The sequence below is a fragment of the Equus caballus genome, chromosome 6 (genome assembly GCF_041296265.1).
Source record: "Equus caballus isolate H_3958 breed thoroughbred chromosome 6, TB-T2T, whole genome shotgun sequence".
In the NCBI taxonomy this organism is placed as follows: domain Eukaryota; kingdom Metazoa; phylum Chordata; class Mammalia; order Perissodactyla; family Equidae; genus Equus; species Equus caballus.
This window is the reverse complement of record NC_091689.1, coordinates 50975014-50993409: the sequence shown is the minus strand read 5'-3', so window position 1 is coordinate 50993409 and position 18396 is coordinate 50975014. Positions and strand designations below refer to the sequence as shown.

Sequence of the window (18396 nt, the reverse complement as noted above, 5' to 3'; positions counted from 1 at the left end):
TGGAGAATTGCTAGAATGTTTTCCTCATTATCTTTGTTTATGTCAGAAACCTATCCTCTGACAGCAATCAGTTAGATCCTAGCAAAGAAACAGAATAAGCAGAAGGCAAAAACCTATACGAAAAAAAGCTGGAAAGTCTCAAATGTGCTACTCTTATTAGAAGGGGATAACACAGGTTTCTTTGGGGACAGTGAGGGGAAGGGAGATCAAAACATGGAAAAGTACATTTGAAAAGACTTCAAACAGTGTAGCTGACAGAGAAGTGGATTTCAATAGTTATTTTTATACATTTCTAAGAAGAATTTAAAGCAGCAGAACACTGGGGGCCCTTCAGGTGCACAGGTCAATGTGGTCATATGAAAAAAAACAACCACCCACTTTTGTTCCTAACACCTACTTCTAGGGTTAAATAAGGCATCAGCTGCTCCTTGAATTAAACAAATAATAATTTTGAAAAAATGCTCTGACAGTTTTGGCTGCAACTAAATGATTTTAACTTTGATGCTTTCAAAGGACTACATTCAAATCCATTCAATATTTTAAGTCTACCTCTTTGTTTTTGTCAGGATTTGTATTATTTAAAGAGAAAGTCTGATTCTTCCGACAATTTAAAGTGAACATTGGAAATAATCGAAATCTGCTGTTATTTGCATCAGTCAACCCAGTAGTGTATGTATTTATATTTACTGTAATCTATAAAGCGAACTGGATATCCTGAGTATATTTGTTAAAAATGCAGGCCAATGTTTATGCACCTTTTGTCATTTATCTATTTTTATCATATATATAACAATTGAAGATTTACCTTCATTCTGTAAAAGGAAAAAATGTATGGATCATTCCAGGTAGAGTATGAATATTTCCTGTTTTATTTTTGTAACTTTTTGAATTTTGTTCTTCGCTTAAGTTCATGAGATTCCGGGATGGCAACTTTTTCGAGCTTTATGGTAACTGCTAAAGTGCAGGTTTGAACTGATCCACAAAATGACCATAAAATTTGGGGTTTCAGTTCTCTGTGACACTAGTGTGACACAGAGTGTAGGAGTAAACGAGATACTGAGACTAGCAGAAAACTTCTGTGTGGGAATATCTAATGTCATGCGATCATTGGTTATCTTTCTTCTGACATGATCTCTCTGAGAATCGATCCTTCATATCAACAAGTGCCTCCTAGTCTCAAAGCAGAGGTGAAAGGCCCGCAGAGCCAGCACATCTAGCCGTGTTTCTGACCAAGATTTTTCTCCAGCTGGTGAAATCCCAGGGCATAGACGCAGGTATCATCGGCCAGTGTGGGTGTGTGGCCTAAGTCTCTGCTGTGACACTGCTGAGCTCAGAGGGATAAAGTAGGATTTGCTGTGGGGAAGTTATGGAGAAAGCTGGGAGGGCTTTGGACCGTTGCAGAAAATAACTGATCTTGGGATCATGTTAGTTAATATCTAATGTTAACTTTATTTTACAGGTAAAGACAGGAATGGATCAGAATTAGAGTGGGTCAAAATATTTGCTATGCAGAATATGATGTTTTAAAAATCCTCAGACGTTTTGGGGAATATTTAATTCTTTTTTAGATGATATAAATCTTTGTTTTTTTCTCTCTCTTCTATGGGTGCTACCTAACTGGTTAGCAATGAATATCCAAAGCTTAAATTCCCTCATCCTGAAATGTAATAGGAAAAGTTTCAATGCTTTGATAATATGATTATTTTTCTATCAAAATAAATCTACTTTTATTTTACAAATGTGTTTTCTTGCTGTGGTATGCAGACATTCAATTTAAAAATAACTAAACAAAAACTAATTACCTAGGAAAACATGACCTTAAAACAAGATTTATCTTATAATCTGGCATTGTGGTAGACAGAGTACTTATTGAAAAACAAATGGTAGTGTATACATTTTATCATCATTAATGATTATTCAAGTTTCCTCAAATTATGAAGTAATTAAGTGGTGAAATATTTAGTTATTTTAATAACCCAAGAATCAAATCCATTTAGGAAGAACAGTTATTTGGTTCTTTCTACAGAGTTACCAAAAATATTATTTTGGGAAAAATGTTTCTCCTTTTTAATCACTATTTATTTATATTTCCAGGAGAGAGGTTATTATGTATTTTTGTAAAAATATTGTTTTTATAAGCTAAGTGTAAGTGAAGGATAATATTTTTGGATAAGTAGAAATAAATAAACTATGCATAATATATATGTCAACTAAACCTATATTTCTGTATACTACATATTTGTATATAAAATATACTTCAATATATATTTTATGTCTATTTATTTGAACCAAAGACAATCATTTACTGGCTGTCTGAAATTAGGGATAGTATTTATATGCTTTGAGACTTCATTTTCCTCATGTATTAATTGAAGAAAAATCATCACTGTGCAGCGTTGTCGTTAGAATTACAAGTTATGCTTTGCTCATTTAATGTCACTTTCTAAACCCCCTTTCCTTGAATCTCATGATACCTGCATTCTTCTCACACTCTTAGAGAGAAGTCATGACTCCAGTGACTGTAAGTTTCAAGGGGTAATATAAACAACTGAATGGGGTCTGGCATAAGGCAATATGGCTGGTTGGCAGGTTTATCACATTGGAATCTGTTTGTCCTTCCTAAAGGGGGCTTACTCTATTTATTTAGTGTTAGAATATAGTTGCCGTTTGGGCATAATACAGGCACTAAGTGACCAAAGATAATTTTTCAAGAGAAGATATATATCTAGATTCTTCATGAGTATGAAATATATCAATTTTTAAATTGTGGCAATGAATTCACTTTAAAAACAGTGAAAGCTTAACATGACATGCCCATAAACTGTAATGGACCATGATTTAATTGTGTAAGACCTCTGTTGTAAGGCATCACAAAGCGAAATTTAAATCATTTTTCCTGATATTCCCAGATAAATGGTTACTTTAAATCACTTATTTCAGACTCTCCTACTTATCGTTCATTTAGCTCTCCCTATTCGTTCATGATGAATGTTGTCATTTTCAATGTTATTATTTATACCTTATTAAGCATTGCAAAAGACTCTTGCTGTATTCTTTGCCTGCAGCCCTCAGAAATGAGCGAGGAGAGAGTGACATACACGGAACTGAAACTCCCATATTCAAAGAAACAGAGAAACAAAAGACATCCAACACGCAAAAAAGGAGGTAAAGATTTTTTCCGTTTGTTTTCCTGTTTTCTGAAAACATTATAATGTCAAGTAAGAAAAAATGAAATCATGATAATTGTATCCATATATATTTATATTATATGCCTAGTTCTTTATATACTGAGGGGTATATTTATATGTAATGTTCAATGAGATATGTGATCACAATAAATACTGATACTAACTTTAACTCCAGAATAAATTTCCATTTTGGTCAAATTCAGAGTTTTGCTATGCTCAATGATTTGTATATATTTTGGTTTTTTGATCTTGTACAGAATTTCCATGGCGTGGTGTTGCAATAATCCTGGGAATCATATGTTTTTTTCTCCTGCTGGCTATCACAGGCTTAGGATATATGTGTGAGTATCAGGTACACACATTTCTTATGAGAACAGTGAACCAAGATAAAAAAATGAGGTAGTATAACTATTGAACCCCTGCTGAACCTTTGTAAACTATAAATTCTATAAAAATATTAGTAGTCATGATGGTATTGGTGATGATATCGACGATGATGATGATTTTATTATTTTGCCATCACTTAGATTTTATGCCACACAAAATAATGTGACAACTGTAACAGCACAAAAATTTTGCTGATATGTACAGTAAGGTTTACATATATATTCTAACTTATTTTGCACATAGAATGAGGTTTTCCATATGACCCGAGAACTGGAGGAATCTTTATTTGAATATTACATTCCTTATAATACTGAGATACTCCTTAAATCACAAAGGAAAATAAACTCGATCTATTTTCTATATCATTAAATGTTATCCATCGGTTTTGATATATTTCATGTCAATTTTTAAAAATTTGCACACAACACTGGCTTTCAACATCTTTTTCCTGATGATTATTAATTCTTTGGTTCACTCATTTTGCAAACAATTTTGAGTATCTTCTATGGATCGGGAACTATTTATGGTAGCAACGATACAGAAATTTTAAAAATGTCAGCTGTCAATGACTTCAGTTTAAGGGGGAAGATTTCTTTTTACATGAACCAGTTTTTAAAATAAAATATTACTGGTGCTAGGCTAATGGCATGAAGCTACCACATGAATGGCATATAACATGCTGAGGTCAAGAAAGCACTTTTGTAGGAGATAATCATTGATATGATGCAAAGGACAGTTAGGAATGAGTCAGGAGGTTCAGGGTAGAGAAGACTCATTCAAGTGGAGAACAACATGAAAAAAGAACAGATTTATATTTTAGAAGAATTTCAGTTTCTAGGCAAATTAAAAAAGTGGCTAGAGACAGGTTTGGCTAAATACACAACTTCATGAATCTTTTGTACCATATTAAGAAATTTTAGATTTGCCCTAAAAAGAAAGGAAATTGTTAGAAAATTTTATGTGAGGGGAAAACATGACTCATGTCACATGAGCAGATATGGATTTTGGAAATATCAGTCTGAGTAGATGATAAAGTGAGTGGGGAGGGCATGATAAGAGATTTTTTCAAGAATCAGGGTTACTGACAATGGCTGTGTGATTTAGTGTCATGAAAGAAGTAATGAAGGGTAGGAAACATATTTGAAAATTGTTGAAGATGTAGAATTGCTAGAATATGCGTTTAATTGAATGGGTAAGGGAGAGAAGGGAATCAGTGATACCATTTCGTATCAGGCTTACACACCTTGGTGAATATATTTCATTAAATGTTATCGAAAACATGAGACGAACGTTAGGCTATGACTTTGTGTGTGTGTGTGTGTTAATAATGGTGAAGACTGATGCACTTGTGACACATCAGTGCTGACGACAAGAGATTGGTCTGTGTATCCAGAGTGAACTTTTGGAAGTACATATAGACCATCAGCATGTATATGGTAGGAGTAAGTGTCTGGGGATCAAGAGCGATGCCTATATTAGAGACAGGAATTGTTGATCCATCAAGTAATATAACAAGTATTTGAAGACATGGTAGAGGAATATAGAAGCCAGACAATGGAAAGCCTTGTTAAAACAGGGTGAGTAGATTATGATTATTAGGATAAATCAACATTTAGAAGTAGGTGAAAGATGAGTAAATGGTGAAAAAAAATGATGCTTTGGTTAGACAAGTATGATGGAGTCCAAAACAGTATGCCATCATGGAGAGTAAGCTAAAGATAGTCAATGGTTCCAAATAGTACAGGGAGATCGAGTCATATAATTGAAAAAAATATAATGGCTTGTTAAGTTTGGCAAGGGAAAGGCCACTAATGATATTTGTTAGAGTAGATTCAGTGGAATGGTGAGGATGGTTGAAGCCAGATTGCAATGGCTAAAATTTATTTGAAGATTAGGAAGCAGAGACGGTAAACATAGAAAATTACTTTTAAAATTAAGGCTAAGCAAAAAATTTACCAAGTTTTGAAAGTATGTGGAACCGCATGATCTCATACACTGTTAAAAGGAATATAAATGGATAAACTACTTTCTAAAGCAGTTTGGTATTATCTTCTAAAGCTGAACTTGATTCAGCAATTCTAATGCCAGGTACATATCCAAACGAAATCCTTGCACACGTACAGCTAGACACATCTACAGGGATGTTCATAGTAGTGATTTTCACAGTATCAAACATCTCTGAACTACACAAAAAACCATTAATGGGAGAGTAAAATCTCTGTAATTTATTCACAAAATGGAATTTATGTAGCAATCAAAACAAATGAACTACAGTGAAACGCAACACTGTGGATGAATCTTAGCAAGATAATATGAAATGAAAAAGAGTAAATTTCAAAAATGATTCTATACCAGAATATCTTTGTATCAGGTTAACAAGTTAAAAGCAAATAAAATAGTACAATTTCAGGAAATACATAAAGAAACACTAAAACTGTATATAAAATGTATCAAGGGAGCAATTTCAACGGGTTTCAGCTGCACAGTTTGAGAGAGGCAGGAGGACGGAATGGAGTGAAATATAAAAACAGATAAATGTAATGGTTAAGGTCATAGCTGCAGTTTTGGGTAACTAATTAACAAACTGACTCATTAAATAAATGAGAAAAGCTTCTTTGAGCAATGTTGAGAGTGTCTCATGAAGAAGAGATTATGAATAATCTTATCCTGGCACACAAGATCTAAAAGCTAAAAAGAAACAACTCTGTTATAAAGGATATGGAAAATAAAGGATAAGAATTTTTGTGGAAAAGGTAATTTGAGATGATCATATGCAACAGAAGGAAACATTAGAGTGAAATTATTGAGGATTCAGGAGAGAAATAGAATAATAGGAGATTATGTTTACTAAAGATGCAATAGTGGATGAAATGCAGACTAGGGGTGAGAGTTTCAGATTTGTTCAATGGGATGCAATATTTTTTCTGAGATGGATTGATGGATATCTGTGCTTTCATAGGAGGAGAAACGAGAAGGAGAGGGGAACTTATGCGTGATGGTGACTGTTTCTATGTGGAGTAGCAGATGAGGTCATCTTCTGAGAGAGAGAGAGTCAGAAGTACACTAGATAATTTAGGGAAAGATTAAATACTTGAAATAGTTGTTGAACTGAGAAAAGGATGTGTTTCAAGTATACTGCGTAGTACTGAGGAGCGAAATGGTGATGAACATTAATCTGTATCTGACAGTTTTGTGACTTTTTGTCATTTGACTTCCAGAAGCTTGTGTGGAGATGAGATGGCCAGTGATAGAGTGTTTCAGAGTTGGCTATTTTCAGATGTGCAAAAAGACTGTGTTGCACGATTGTTGGAGGCCCTGCCAAAATTACTTGTCTATTAAATGGCGTTGGATAGACAAAAAGAAAAGGAGAAGGGAATTGATTAATCACAGTAAATGGTAGTATTTAGGAAACAGATGTCTGGACGTGTCTTTTTAAATCAGGTCCAGAATATGAACTTTGGAAAGAATTGCTGAATTGAAGCAATAATTCTATACACTATAATTGAGGGCATTAGGAGACTGTGCAATTGGTGCTGTTTGATTTTTACAAGTAGACATTGAATTTGGCTAAATGATGGTGGGTGGTGGCAGAATTTGAAAAGAAGATTCTCAGTTGTGTCAGAAATCCTCGATGGATTTTTTAAAAATGTTCATACATTTAAAGAGCCATACATTTCATGTTCTTACATTTTTTATTCAAGAGTTTTTGGAAGAGGTTTCTATATCTCTCAGAGGTTTTTGACTTTCTTTTTGCACGTTAGAACTAGCCGTCTGAGATCTTTCCCCTGTATACTCGTTGACTCCACTATAAATTTATACTGAACAGAGCCAAATCCTTTTGTTTAGCTCTAAATGCAAATACCAAATACTAAATAAAATACTGAGTACTAAATTTCACAAACTTTGAAATCTTTATAACATAAAAATTTTATAACATAAAAATCAGTTAGTATTTTTCTTATTTTCAGTTTATATTTCCCCTTTATAAATGTGTATCACTGTTTTACATACTTTAAAACATAATATATAGTTATATATAAAAATCCATTTTAAGTTCTTCCATTTGAAAATATTTTAACCTTGCATTTTCTCTGACTGTACTTCCGTTTAGTCAACATCATTTACTTTGTAATTTAGAATTAGACGAAATGATCATAATAAAGTGATGTATTATAACCATTCATGATCTTAATTTTTTTATATGGATTGAAGATTTTTGGAACTCTTCTGAGGGCAAAAGAAGAGATATGAAAGACGCAAAAGAAAAAAATACTTCCTCACTAGATGTTGAAAATCACTCAGTTTTGCCAAGTAGTACCGGTATGTACTAAATACTTAAGCTGACAGTTTACAGATATTTTTTCATGGAATTATCCCCTTCTGTCCTATTTCAATATGTAATTTTAAAACTTTTCATTGAACTTTGTCAGGACATTTAATTTTGCTCACCTTTTCTCACCAAATTCATTTTATTTGTTATAGCTAATTGAACACGACATTCACAAAGTAACAAGCCCCTATTATATTGTTGTATTGATTTGATTATTTGACTATTTTATGCTTGTGGATGATTTTTCCCCAGTATAGATCTCTTGGAATTAATACCATTCCCAATATTCACTTTGACGGGCTTCTTCCTGCGGAGAACTGCTCCATATTGCTGCAGTTTGTTTGTACTCGAGAAGTCAAGATTTCTCAGGGCCATCTTCACAGTGGCCTTGGGTCTGTCAGAGGCAGCAACTAGCTCAACAGTATTCTTACCTGCAGAATTTGGCAGAAGAGCTATTCCTAACGTAGACTTTTGGGATACAGGGACATCACCTATTCTCTGGTATTCAGTCTGAAGTAAGCAATGAAATACGTAGAAATTACAGGTACTCTAAATGGTCTTGGGGTTGTAGATGATGGTGGTTTTCGTTTTCAAGGTAAAGACTATGACACCTGTCAAGAAAAATGGTCCTGCTGTGGAAAAAACTGTTACTATTTTTCAAAAGAAGAGAAAACTTGGGATGAGAGTAAGACATCATGCCAAGGCCTGGGTTCCAGTCTCGTTAAGATTGATGACAAAGAGGAGCAGGTATGTTCACTTTATCAAACCTGAGCAGGTGCTTTATGAGAGGTTCATATGTCTTGAGTTAGGATAATCGGTTAGATTTCGCTCCAATATTATTTGACTGATTTGGGTTGAAGCACTTGTACATTCTGGAGCTGATGTACCTGCAGAGGAGGGGACACAGATGTAACAAAATCTTGGAAGAATCGTTGTTTTAAAACAAGAGAAATAGCTTTACTGTGGACGCCATGGAATAACTTTCAGTCTTTTTATTATATGTGCTGCATCTTTACATTTTGGTATACATCAGACTGTTGAGATTTTAGCCTCTTGGTGCTACTACAGGGCAAAAGAAACTCTTCCTTCAATGATATGAGCAGTCTAAAAGAGACAGCGTCTCATTGTACTGAGTTCTAGTCTTCTCCCATCAATATTTGGGAGGCATCACAGTTCTAAGGGAGGATGAATCTCTCACTTTCCTGCCGTGGGAATATAGAATGAAAAATAGAGAGAATAAATATAGCTGGAATGATTCTTCAAAGACGAATTTTTGTTTCAGTCACAATTCAGAACGAGAGAGGAAGCTTCTGTCTTCTAGGAGAGGAAATCTAGACCAAATTTGCCAGTACTTAAAAAATTGGGGAATAGAAAGCCAATCTAACAGATTCTGTATTTTTCCTTCTGGTGATTCAATTTAGGCACTGAACTGCATTTATAACATTTAGTCTCAGCAATGACATTTCTATTAGTGTCTTATGAAGAATGAGTTAAAAACCGTATGTTTTCTTATGTATAGAATTCTTATGTTATTAAAATAGTAGTATGAATAAATCACTCTTTACTATAAAAATGAATGAATAGTAGAATATGAAGTCAAAGAAATACAAAAATCCAGATGTAGCTGATAAGTAGCTTGATCAATTTCAACCTCAGTTGTTATTAATCAATTCCTAAATGATATGAGTTTTGTCTACTCTCAGGAAATTAACATTATTTATAATCCAAGTTTTCTTTGTAATTTCCAATTCTGTTCACTTCAGTTTTATTCCTGCCACTGAAGTTTCTGAACTTCAGAGTTTCAGTGGAAGTGCTTATATCTGTCATCCCTGTGTTTCTATAAACTATTCTATCTCCCTTGAAATTTCTGGAAAATTTTGCTATTGATTAGAGCAATAGATAGGCCTCATACTGTCTTATCTGATTTCATGATAACTTTGCTATCAGTATGTAAATCTGGAATACTGACACACTCCACAACACCTGCAACAGACTTTGTTGAGCAGCATAACTCTCATACTACTGGTTTAGGCTTTTCAGTCTTTTGCTGCTTTACAAAGCCTAAGAATGTAATTAAAGCAGTGACTTAAATCCACTGACATTTGAAAGCAGGTTTTGACTTTTATACATTTATGTATACCTCTGACATCTAGCAAAAAATGTGAATCAAAGAATTAATGGACATTTAATTTTAGTACTTCTTCAGAGACTTAGAAAAGGTGAAGTGTGTATATATATATATATTTATATACACACAGATAAAATTTATTGTTTTATTGAGGTGCCATTGGTTTATAACATTATATAAAGTTCAGATATACTTTGTGATATTTCACTTCTCTGTAGGATACATCGTGTTCACTCAAAAGTTTAATTGCCCTCCGTCATGGTACAAATGTTCTCTTTTACCCTTTTCACCCTTCTCCATCACCCCTTCCCCTCTGGTAACCTCCAATCTGTCCTCTGTATCTACATGTTTGCTGGTTTGTTTATCTTCCATGTATGAGTGAAATCATGTAGTATTTGGCTTTCTATGTCTGACTTATTCTGCTTAGCATAATGCCCTCAATGTCCATTCATGTTGTTGCAAAAGGCAAGATTTCATCTTTTTAAAGATTGAGTAGTATTCCATTGTATATACACCACATCTTCTTTAGTCATTCATCTGTTGATGGTGACTTAGGTTGTTTCCAAGTCTTGGCTATTGCAATGAACACAAGGGTGCATATGTCTTTTTTTTTTTTTTTTAAAGTAGTTTTTTTTTTTTTAAATTTTTTCCTTTTTCTCTCCAAAGCATCCCCGGTACATAGTTGTATATTCTTGGTTGTGGGTCCTTCTAGTTGTGGTATGTGGGACGCCGCCTCAGTGTGGTTTGATGAGCAGTGCCATGTCCGCACCCCGGATTCGAACCAACAAAACACTAGGCTGCCTGCAGCAGAGCACACGAACTGAACCACTCGACCACGGGGCCAGCCCCATGCATATGTCTTTTTGAATTAATGTTTTTGTGTTCTTTGGATAAATACTCAGAAGTGTCATAGCTGGATCATATGGTAGTTCTATTTTTGATATTTTGAGGAATTTCCATACTGTATTCCATAGCTGCATCAGTTTGCATTCCCACCAGCAGTATATGAGAGTTCCCTTTTCTCCACATCCTCTCCAATACTTGTTATCTTTTGTCTTTCTAATAATAGCCATTCTGATGCATGAGGTGATATCTCATTGGGTTTTTGGTTTGCATTTCCCTAATAATTAGTGATGTTAAACATCTTTTCATGTGCTTGCTGGCCATCTGTACATCTTCTTTGGAAAACTATAAGTTCACATCCTCTGCCCATTTTTTAATCAAATTTCTTGCTTTTCAGTTGTTGGGTTGTATGAGGTCTTTATGTATTTTGGATATTAACTCATTGTTGCGTATATGGTTTACAAGTATCTTCTCCCACTTGTAGGTTGTCTTTTTGTTTTGTTGATGGTTTCCTTTGCTATGAAAAAGCTTTTTGCTTTGGTGTAGTCCTGTTTGCCTATTTTTTCTTTTGTTTCTCTTACCTGAAGAGACATGGTATTCAACAAAATACTGCTAAGACCAGTGTCAAAGAGTGTTTTCTTCTAGGAGTTTTATGGTTTCAGGTCTTATATTCAAGTCTTTAATCCACTTGTGTTAATTTTGTGTATGGTGTAATACAGTAGTCTACTTTCATTCTTTTGCATATGGCTGTCCAGTTTTCCCAACAGCATTTATTGAAGGCACTTTCCTTTCTCCATTGTATGTTCTTAGCTCCTTTGTTGAAAATTAGCTGTGCATAGATGTGTGGGTTTATTTCTGGGCTCTCAATTCTGTTCTGATTATCTTTGTGTCTGTTTTTCTTCCAGTTCTGTGCTGTTTTGATTACTATAGCTTTGTAGTATGTTTTGAAATCAGAGGGTGTGACACATCCAGCTTTGTTTTTATTCTAGGGATTGATTTGGCTATTCAAGATCTTTTGTTGTTCCACATAAATGTTAGGAATCTTTGTTCTATTTCCATGAAAAATGTTGTCAAGACTTTGATAGGATTGCATTGAATCTGTAGATTGCTTTAGGAAGTATGGACTTTTTAACAATGTGAACTCTTCCATTCTATGAGCATGGAATATCTTTCCGTTACTTTGTGTCTTCTTCAATTTCTTTCAACAATGTTTTATAGTTTTTAGTGTACAGGTCTTTCACTTCCTTGGTTAAATTTATTCCTAGGTATTTTATCTTTTTGTTGTGATTGTAAATGAGATTGTATTCTTGATCTCTCTTTCTGCTATTTTGTTATTAGTGTGTAGAAACATGATTGATTTTTTATGTTGATTTTGTGCCCTGCAACTTTACTGTATTCATTTGACATGGTTCTGTAATACCTTTATGTTTTTTCTAGGCAGTAAAACATAAACTATTATGATTTTCCTCTTGTGTAATGTAATTATACTGATAAATATTGGAGTGTGTTTGAAAGAGAAAATAAATACATTGATTTTAGGAAATAAAATTAGTTTATTGCTTCATATTTGCATTCATAAGGATATTTGATGTAAATAAAATATACCAATTGGAATAATAATGACAAATAATTAATGATATTTTATGTTAAATGTGTTTCAGATACTTTGAATGCATTCTTGTAGTTCAGAAAATCTTGGAAACAGATATTATGGTTCCCATTTCATAGATAAGGACAATGCTCAAGGAAGTTTATTTGCTTCAGTTTACACAGCAAATAAATGACACTGTGCATTTTAAAACTTGTATTTTAGTTTCTTCATTTTCAATGTTGTATAATATTCCACTGCATGGATAGATTTTACTCATTCTCTACAGGAATGTGGGTTGTTTCCAGTTTTTATTGTTATGGATGATCCTTCCTTACACATTGTTACATAAATTGCTGTGTGAGATTTTCCCATGTATTGTCTCTTCTTTTCATCACAAATCATGCAAAGAGTAGAAGCATTGGGTAATAGGGTATATAAAAGCTCAATTTTCTATGATAATTCCAAATTGTTATTATTATTAAAATTTTGTGGAGTAAGATTACCCTGAGCTAACATCTGTTGTTAATCCTCTGCTTTTTGCTTGAAGAACATTTCCCTGAGCTAACATCTGTGCCAGTGTTCCTCTATTTTGTATGTGGGTCACTGCCACAGCCTGGCCACCAATGAATGGTATAGGTCCATGCCAGGGAACCAAACCTGGGCCGCTGAATCGGCATGCGCCTAACTTAACTGCTAGGCCACAGGGCTGGCTCACCAAATTATTTTTTAGCATAATTCTTGAAACATTTTTAAAGATATTTCTTTGACCTCTACCATCCGTCCAATTTGGTGTTGACATTTTTAATTTATGCCAATTGAATGGTTGTAAAATACATCCTTGTAGCCTTTATTTGCATTTCTCTGACCTCAAGTCAGCTTGGTACGTTTCCAAATTTATTGCCTATATATTTTATTTCATGTGAAATCACTGGTTTTGATTTTTGCCCATATTTTTCAATTGGATAACTTTGTTTTCTTATTGATTTAAAAAAATATTTTGTTATTTAAAGTACTTCAAATATTTCCATTTTTGAAGCTTGTGTTTTCATGTTCTTTAAGATCTCTTCTGATAAAGAGAAACTCTAAGTTTAGTGCAGTCATATTTACCTATCTATTCTATTATAGGGTGAGATCTTCTTCTTTTTTTTCTTTTGGTGTGGAAGCTTGGTCCTGAGCCAACATCTGTGTCAATCTTCTGCTTTTTTGTATGTATGATGTTGCCACAGCATGGCTTGGTGAGTGGTGTGTAGGTCTCTGCCCAGGATCTGAACTCATGAATACTGTGCTGCCAAGACAGAGTATGCAAACTTAAGCACTATGCCACCAGGCTGGCCACCAGGTGGAGACATTTTTAAAAGTCTGTTACATCCCTTTCTTAATACCTTTCATTCAGTCACAAAGCAAAGTCTTGGGTGACTTATTATGGAGGCCTTTCCACTTACCTTTCTTCTCTGCACAATAGAGAAATTAGTGCCTGCTTCATTTATCATAAGGGAATTTGAATAATACCAGTAGTTCTCATTTTCCCCAGATCTTCATTCAATCAAAGATAAAATACAAACATTGGATTGGATTACATAGAAAAGGAGCTAATCATCCCTGGATGTGGCAGGATGGCTCAGCACCATCTCGGAAACTGTAAGTTTTCATTTCATAGCCTCCCCTCTGTTTTTTGTTTTTGTTTTTGTTTTTTTTCCTCAGTAACTGATTCATAGAGAAGAGGTCAAGAACAGGATAAGATTATTGGGGATTAGGGTCCATCATTAATTCCACTTGATTTCACTTCTCGGATAGGTGGCTACAAATCTCAGGCCCCAAATAATCAGATCCAAAGACCATTATTTGTTTCCATGCTCTTTAATGGAGATTCCTTCCAAACACAGTAAAATATAATTTTGCTTTTGTATCTTTCTCTTGTATATTCCATGATAGTAGTTGTTTTGACAGATATAGTTGGATGAAAGAATAAAAATATAGTGATGAAATAAAAGTTTTATCTAGGGCCCAGCCTAGTGGCACAGCAGTTAAGTTCACACGTTCTGCTTCCGTGGCTTGGGGTTCACCGGTTCAGATCCCTGGTGTGGACATGGCACTGCTTGGCAAGCTGTGCTGTGGTAGGCATCCCATAAATAAAGTATAGGAAGATGGGCACAGATTTTAGCTCAGGGCCAGTCTTCCTCAGCAAAAAGAGGACGATTGGCAGCAGTTAGCTCACGGCTAATCTTCCTTAAAAAAAAAGTTTTATCTAAACCTGGCCCTCCATCTAAGTGAAATTTGTAGCTGTTTACTGGGTGTCATTTAAGAACTAAAGAAAGATCCATTTCCAAATCAATCATTTAGTAATCTTGAATATCTAATGTGGTAATCAACACCACTCTTGCCATTATTTTTTACAAGTTTATATACTCCTGGTAGTTCTCTCTCATTAGTTGGTTGATGTAAGGAAATTAGTTTAGAAAATGAAGAAAAAATCCCTGTTATAATTAAACTTAAGTAACATGGAGGACAATATGAACTACTATCAATGGGCTAATTAGCATGCTGTTGATTGAGTGCCCATAATGTGCCATGCACTATTCTGGGAACTGAAGCCATAGCATTGAATAAACATTCAAAGATATTCTGCTCTTATGGATCTTAAATCCAGTAAAGGGATGAGAGTTGTGGTGGGGGTGAATGATGAAAATCCAAATATGCCCAGTTAATTATATAGCATATCAGAAGATGAGAAATGCTATGGAGTGATATTCAGTCCCTTACTTGTTATATAACAAAGTACTTTTCTGTGTTTGTAGGTAAGAGTAGGAGATTTCACTGTTTTAAACAGGGTGGTCAGAGACAGCCTCCTTGAGACAGTGATGTTTCTACAAGGACTTGAATGAGTAAGCTATGTGGGTTACCTGTTGGGATAGCATCCTAGCAGGAAAAATAGCTTGTGCAAATAGCTTGAGGAAGGAGTGTATTTAGCATGCTTGAGGAAAAAGCAAGAGGGCCTGTGATGCTGCAGCAAAGTGAGCGGGGGGAGAGAAGTAGGTCAGAAAGGTAACGAGAGAGAAAGCATGAAGACATCAAGGGTCATTGTAAAAACTTTGATTTTTTTGGTAAGTGTAATGAGAAGCTATTGGAGAGTTTTGAGAGGAGTGACAAATGCAGTCTTCCTGTTCTGAAGATTGACTCTGGGTACTCTGATGAGATTAGATTGTGTGTGTGTGGAGGGGGGCAGTATAAATTAGGATGCAGGGAGCTTAGCTGAAGTCATGCAGGTGAGAGATGACGGTGTCTCGATGAAGATTGACAGGATTGGTGCTGGTGAAAAATGGCCAGATTCTAAACGTATTTCAAAGGTGTGTGGGAGACAGAGAAGTCAAGGATGGTTCTAAGGTTTTTGGTCCAGAAATTGTAAAAATGATGTTGTCACTAACTCTAATGGGGAATTTCTGAAGTTCAGTTTAGATATATTTCATAAATCTCTTAAACATTTAGATCTCTACTGGGATATCACATGAGCATTTTGCTACATGATTATGACGTTCAGATGAGAGGTCTGTGCTGGGAATGCAAACTTAGTACATATGACTGTATAGACGGTGTCAATACCATGAGGCTGGAGGTGATCATCAGGAAATCTAAGGCCTGAGCCCTTGGACACCCAAATGTTTAAGATAATGGAGAGATGAGGATAACCAGAAAACATTACTGACACAAGTCATTATAGAGATAAGAGGAAAACCATGAAAGAGCACGTAGGATAACAGGATACCTTAAGAGTTCTACTGAAATAACAAGCAGAATTTAGAAGATTGGTTACTTCCCACTGATAATTTTGTTACTTGAAATTATAGCTATCAGTTAGATTCATGAACATTTGGGTGGAAATTCAAAGTAAGTAACATTTTCTTCTGTGTGTTGCATCTTAGCCCCATAATTTAAAATCCGTGTTTCCTATTCTCACTCCTCAATTTCACAAAATTTTATTGCTTTGTTTGGTGTGGAAGACATTAGGCTCAGTGGAAAAAAGGTACACTCTTGTTTTAAATGCAAATAAGCACTTTCTATACATAAACTAAAGCTAACATAGGAGACTCATGTTCTATGCCCATTAATCTGGATCATGGGAAACTGGAAATATTTTTATATCTAGTTACAAGGTGTCACATAATAAATTTATTGTATTTAGTCAATTCTCAGAAGTTTCAGAAGTCTCAAAAGAATCTTTCAAATATAGGTATCTAATTTATGTATACATCCTATTTGATACTATCCTTTCTACTCCTTCCCTAGCTCCATTGTCAGTTGGCAATATTTCCATGTGTTTTAGATACAATTACACTTTATATTTTTATAGCTATATATCTGTCACAAGATTTTCATGCTCACTGAAATAATTACATACATATATTTTAAATTTGTGATAATCAAATTTTGCCTTAAGGAATGACTTTCTAAAATAAATATGTTCTCTGATGCAGGAATTTTCAACAGACTACACCTAATGCAAAATGTGGACACATCAAGTCAGCAAGTATTACTACCACTGATTGTACTCAAGAGTTTCATTTCATTTGTGAAAAGAAGTTTACGTGTCTTGATAATTAAAAAATGACTATAATCAATGTCTTAATATTTTCATTGTTTAATAGCTATTAGAAAAAACTTAGGATATTCCCTCAACTTAGTCAAGTATGTATGATTTACGAAGAATTGTGATCTCTCAAAACATACCTGAGCAAGAATAAAACAAGAAGTTTTATATGAAATGCATTTTTTTAAATTTATTTTAGTTTTTGTGAGGAAGATTGGCCCTGATGTAACTGTTGTTGCCAATCTTCCTCTTTTTTTTTTTTTACTTGAGGAAGATTGTACCTGAGCTAACGTTTGTGCCAATCTTCCTCTATTCTGCATGTGGGATGCTGCCACAGCATGGCTTGACAAATGGTATATAGTTCTGTGCCCAGGATCTGAACCTGCAAAGCCCAGGCTGCCAAAGTGGAGCAAACGAACTTACCACTATGCCACTGGACCAGCTCCTATAAAATAAAATTAAATAAATCCAAAAAATAAGTTTTTTTTTTTGAAGTGTCATGAAAAAGTAAATCAGAGAACATAAAAAATTCATTTTTATCGAGTGGAAGATGCTATTTTTTTTCTTAATCATTTAGTTTATTTACTTGAATAGGTAATCAATACATTCACCCTGTTCAAAATATAAGAGGTACAAAATGATGAACAAATTCTCTTTTCCCATTTTGTTCCCTAATCACCTAGTTCTTTTCTCAGAGGCAAAATTTAATTAGTTTCCTAGATATTATTCTAGAGATATTTTAGGAAAGTACAACCATATACATAAGATCTACTAAAGCAAATGTTACATAATTATAAACAATGGTCTTGCTTCTTTATTCTTTTAAAATATATCTTGCAGATTGTTCCATATCAGTAAATAAAGAGCTTGTGTATTTTTTTTAAATAGCAGCAAGTATTACACTAAATGAATGTACCGACATTTATTTAATGTTTTATTTCAATAGATATTTAGGTTTGCCTTAGAATTTTGCAGTTATAGAAAAATGTTGCAATGAATAACACTTAATACAGTATTATTTACCATGTTGTGTATCTATAAGTTAAATCTTTAGCAATGTAATTTCTGAGTCAAAAGTCATTTACCTTAAATTTTAATAGATATTTAGTACACAAATAGTGGTTGTATACCCATCATCTCCACATAGTAATGTTCCAGAGTGCCTGCTTCCTCACATCTTTATCACCACAGTGTGTTAGAATCTGTTTGACTTTGCCAATAAAATCTTTAACAATGAATAGGGTTATCTTGTATCACTTAAATTTGCAATTCTCTATTCGTGAGGCTGAGCATCTCTTTATGGTATTTCTTCTATCTAAAGTATCTGTTCATGTCATTGTGGATTAA

The 18396-nt window shown here is 34.2% G+C and overlaps 1 protein-coding gene across 2 annotated transcripts; it reads left to right on the top strand.

Annotated features, from left to right (window-relative positions):
- Nucleotides 1-1149: 1149 nt before the first annotated feature.
- Nucleotides 1150-17080, top strand: LOC106783263 (C-type lectin domain family 7 member A-like). Of its 2 annotated transcripts, XM_023643118.2 has the most exons (7): nucleotides 1150-1274; nucleotides 3066-3165; nucleotides 3446-3529; nucleotides 7788-7895; nucleotides 8501-8652; nucleotides 13999-14105; nucleotides 16937-17080. In XM_023643118.2, exons 2-7 carry the CDS (start codon nucleotides 3075-3077, stop codon nucleotides 17061-17063), a joined length of 669 nt encoding a protein of 222 aa, XP_023498886.2. In that variant the 5' UTR covers nucleotides 1150-1274; nucleotides 3066-3074; the 3' UTR covers nucleotides 17064-17080. The 2 variants fall into 2 exon arrangements, with proteins under 2 accessions (XP_023498886.2, XP_070125992.1); XM_070269891.1 differs by lacking the exon at nucleotides 3446-3529.
- The last annotated feature ends 1316 nt before the right edge of the window (nucleotides 17081-18396 follow it).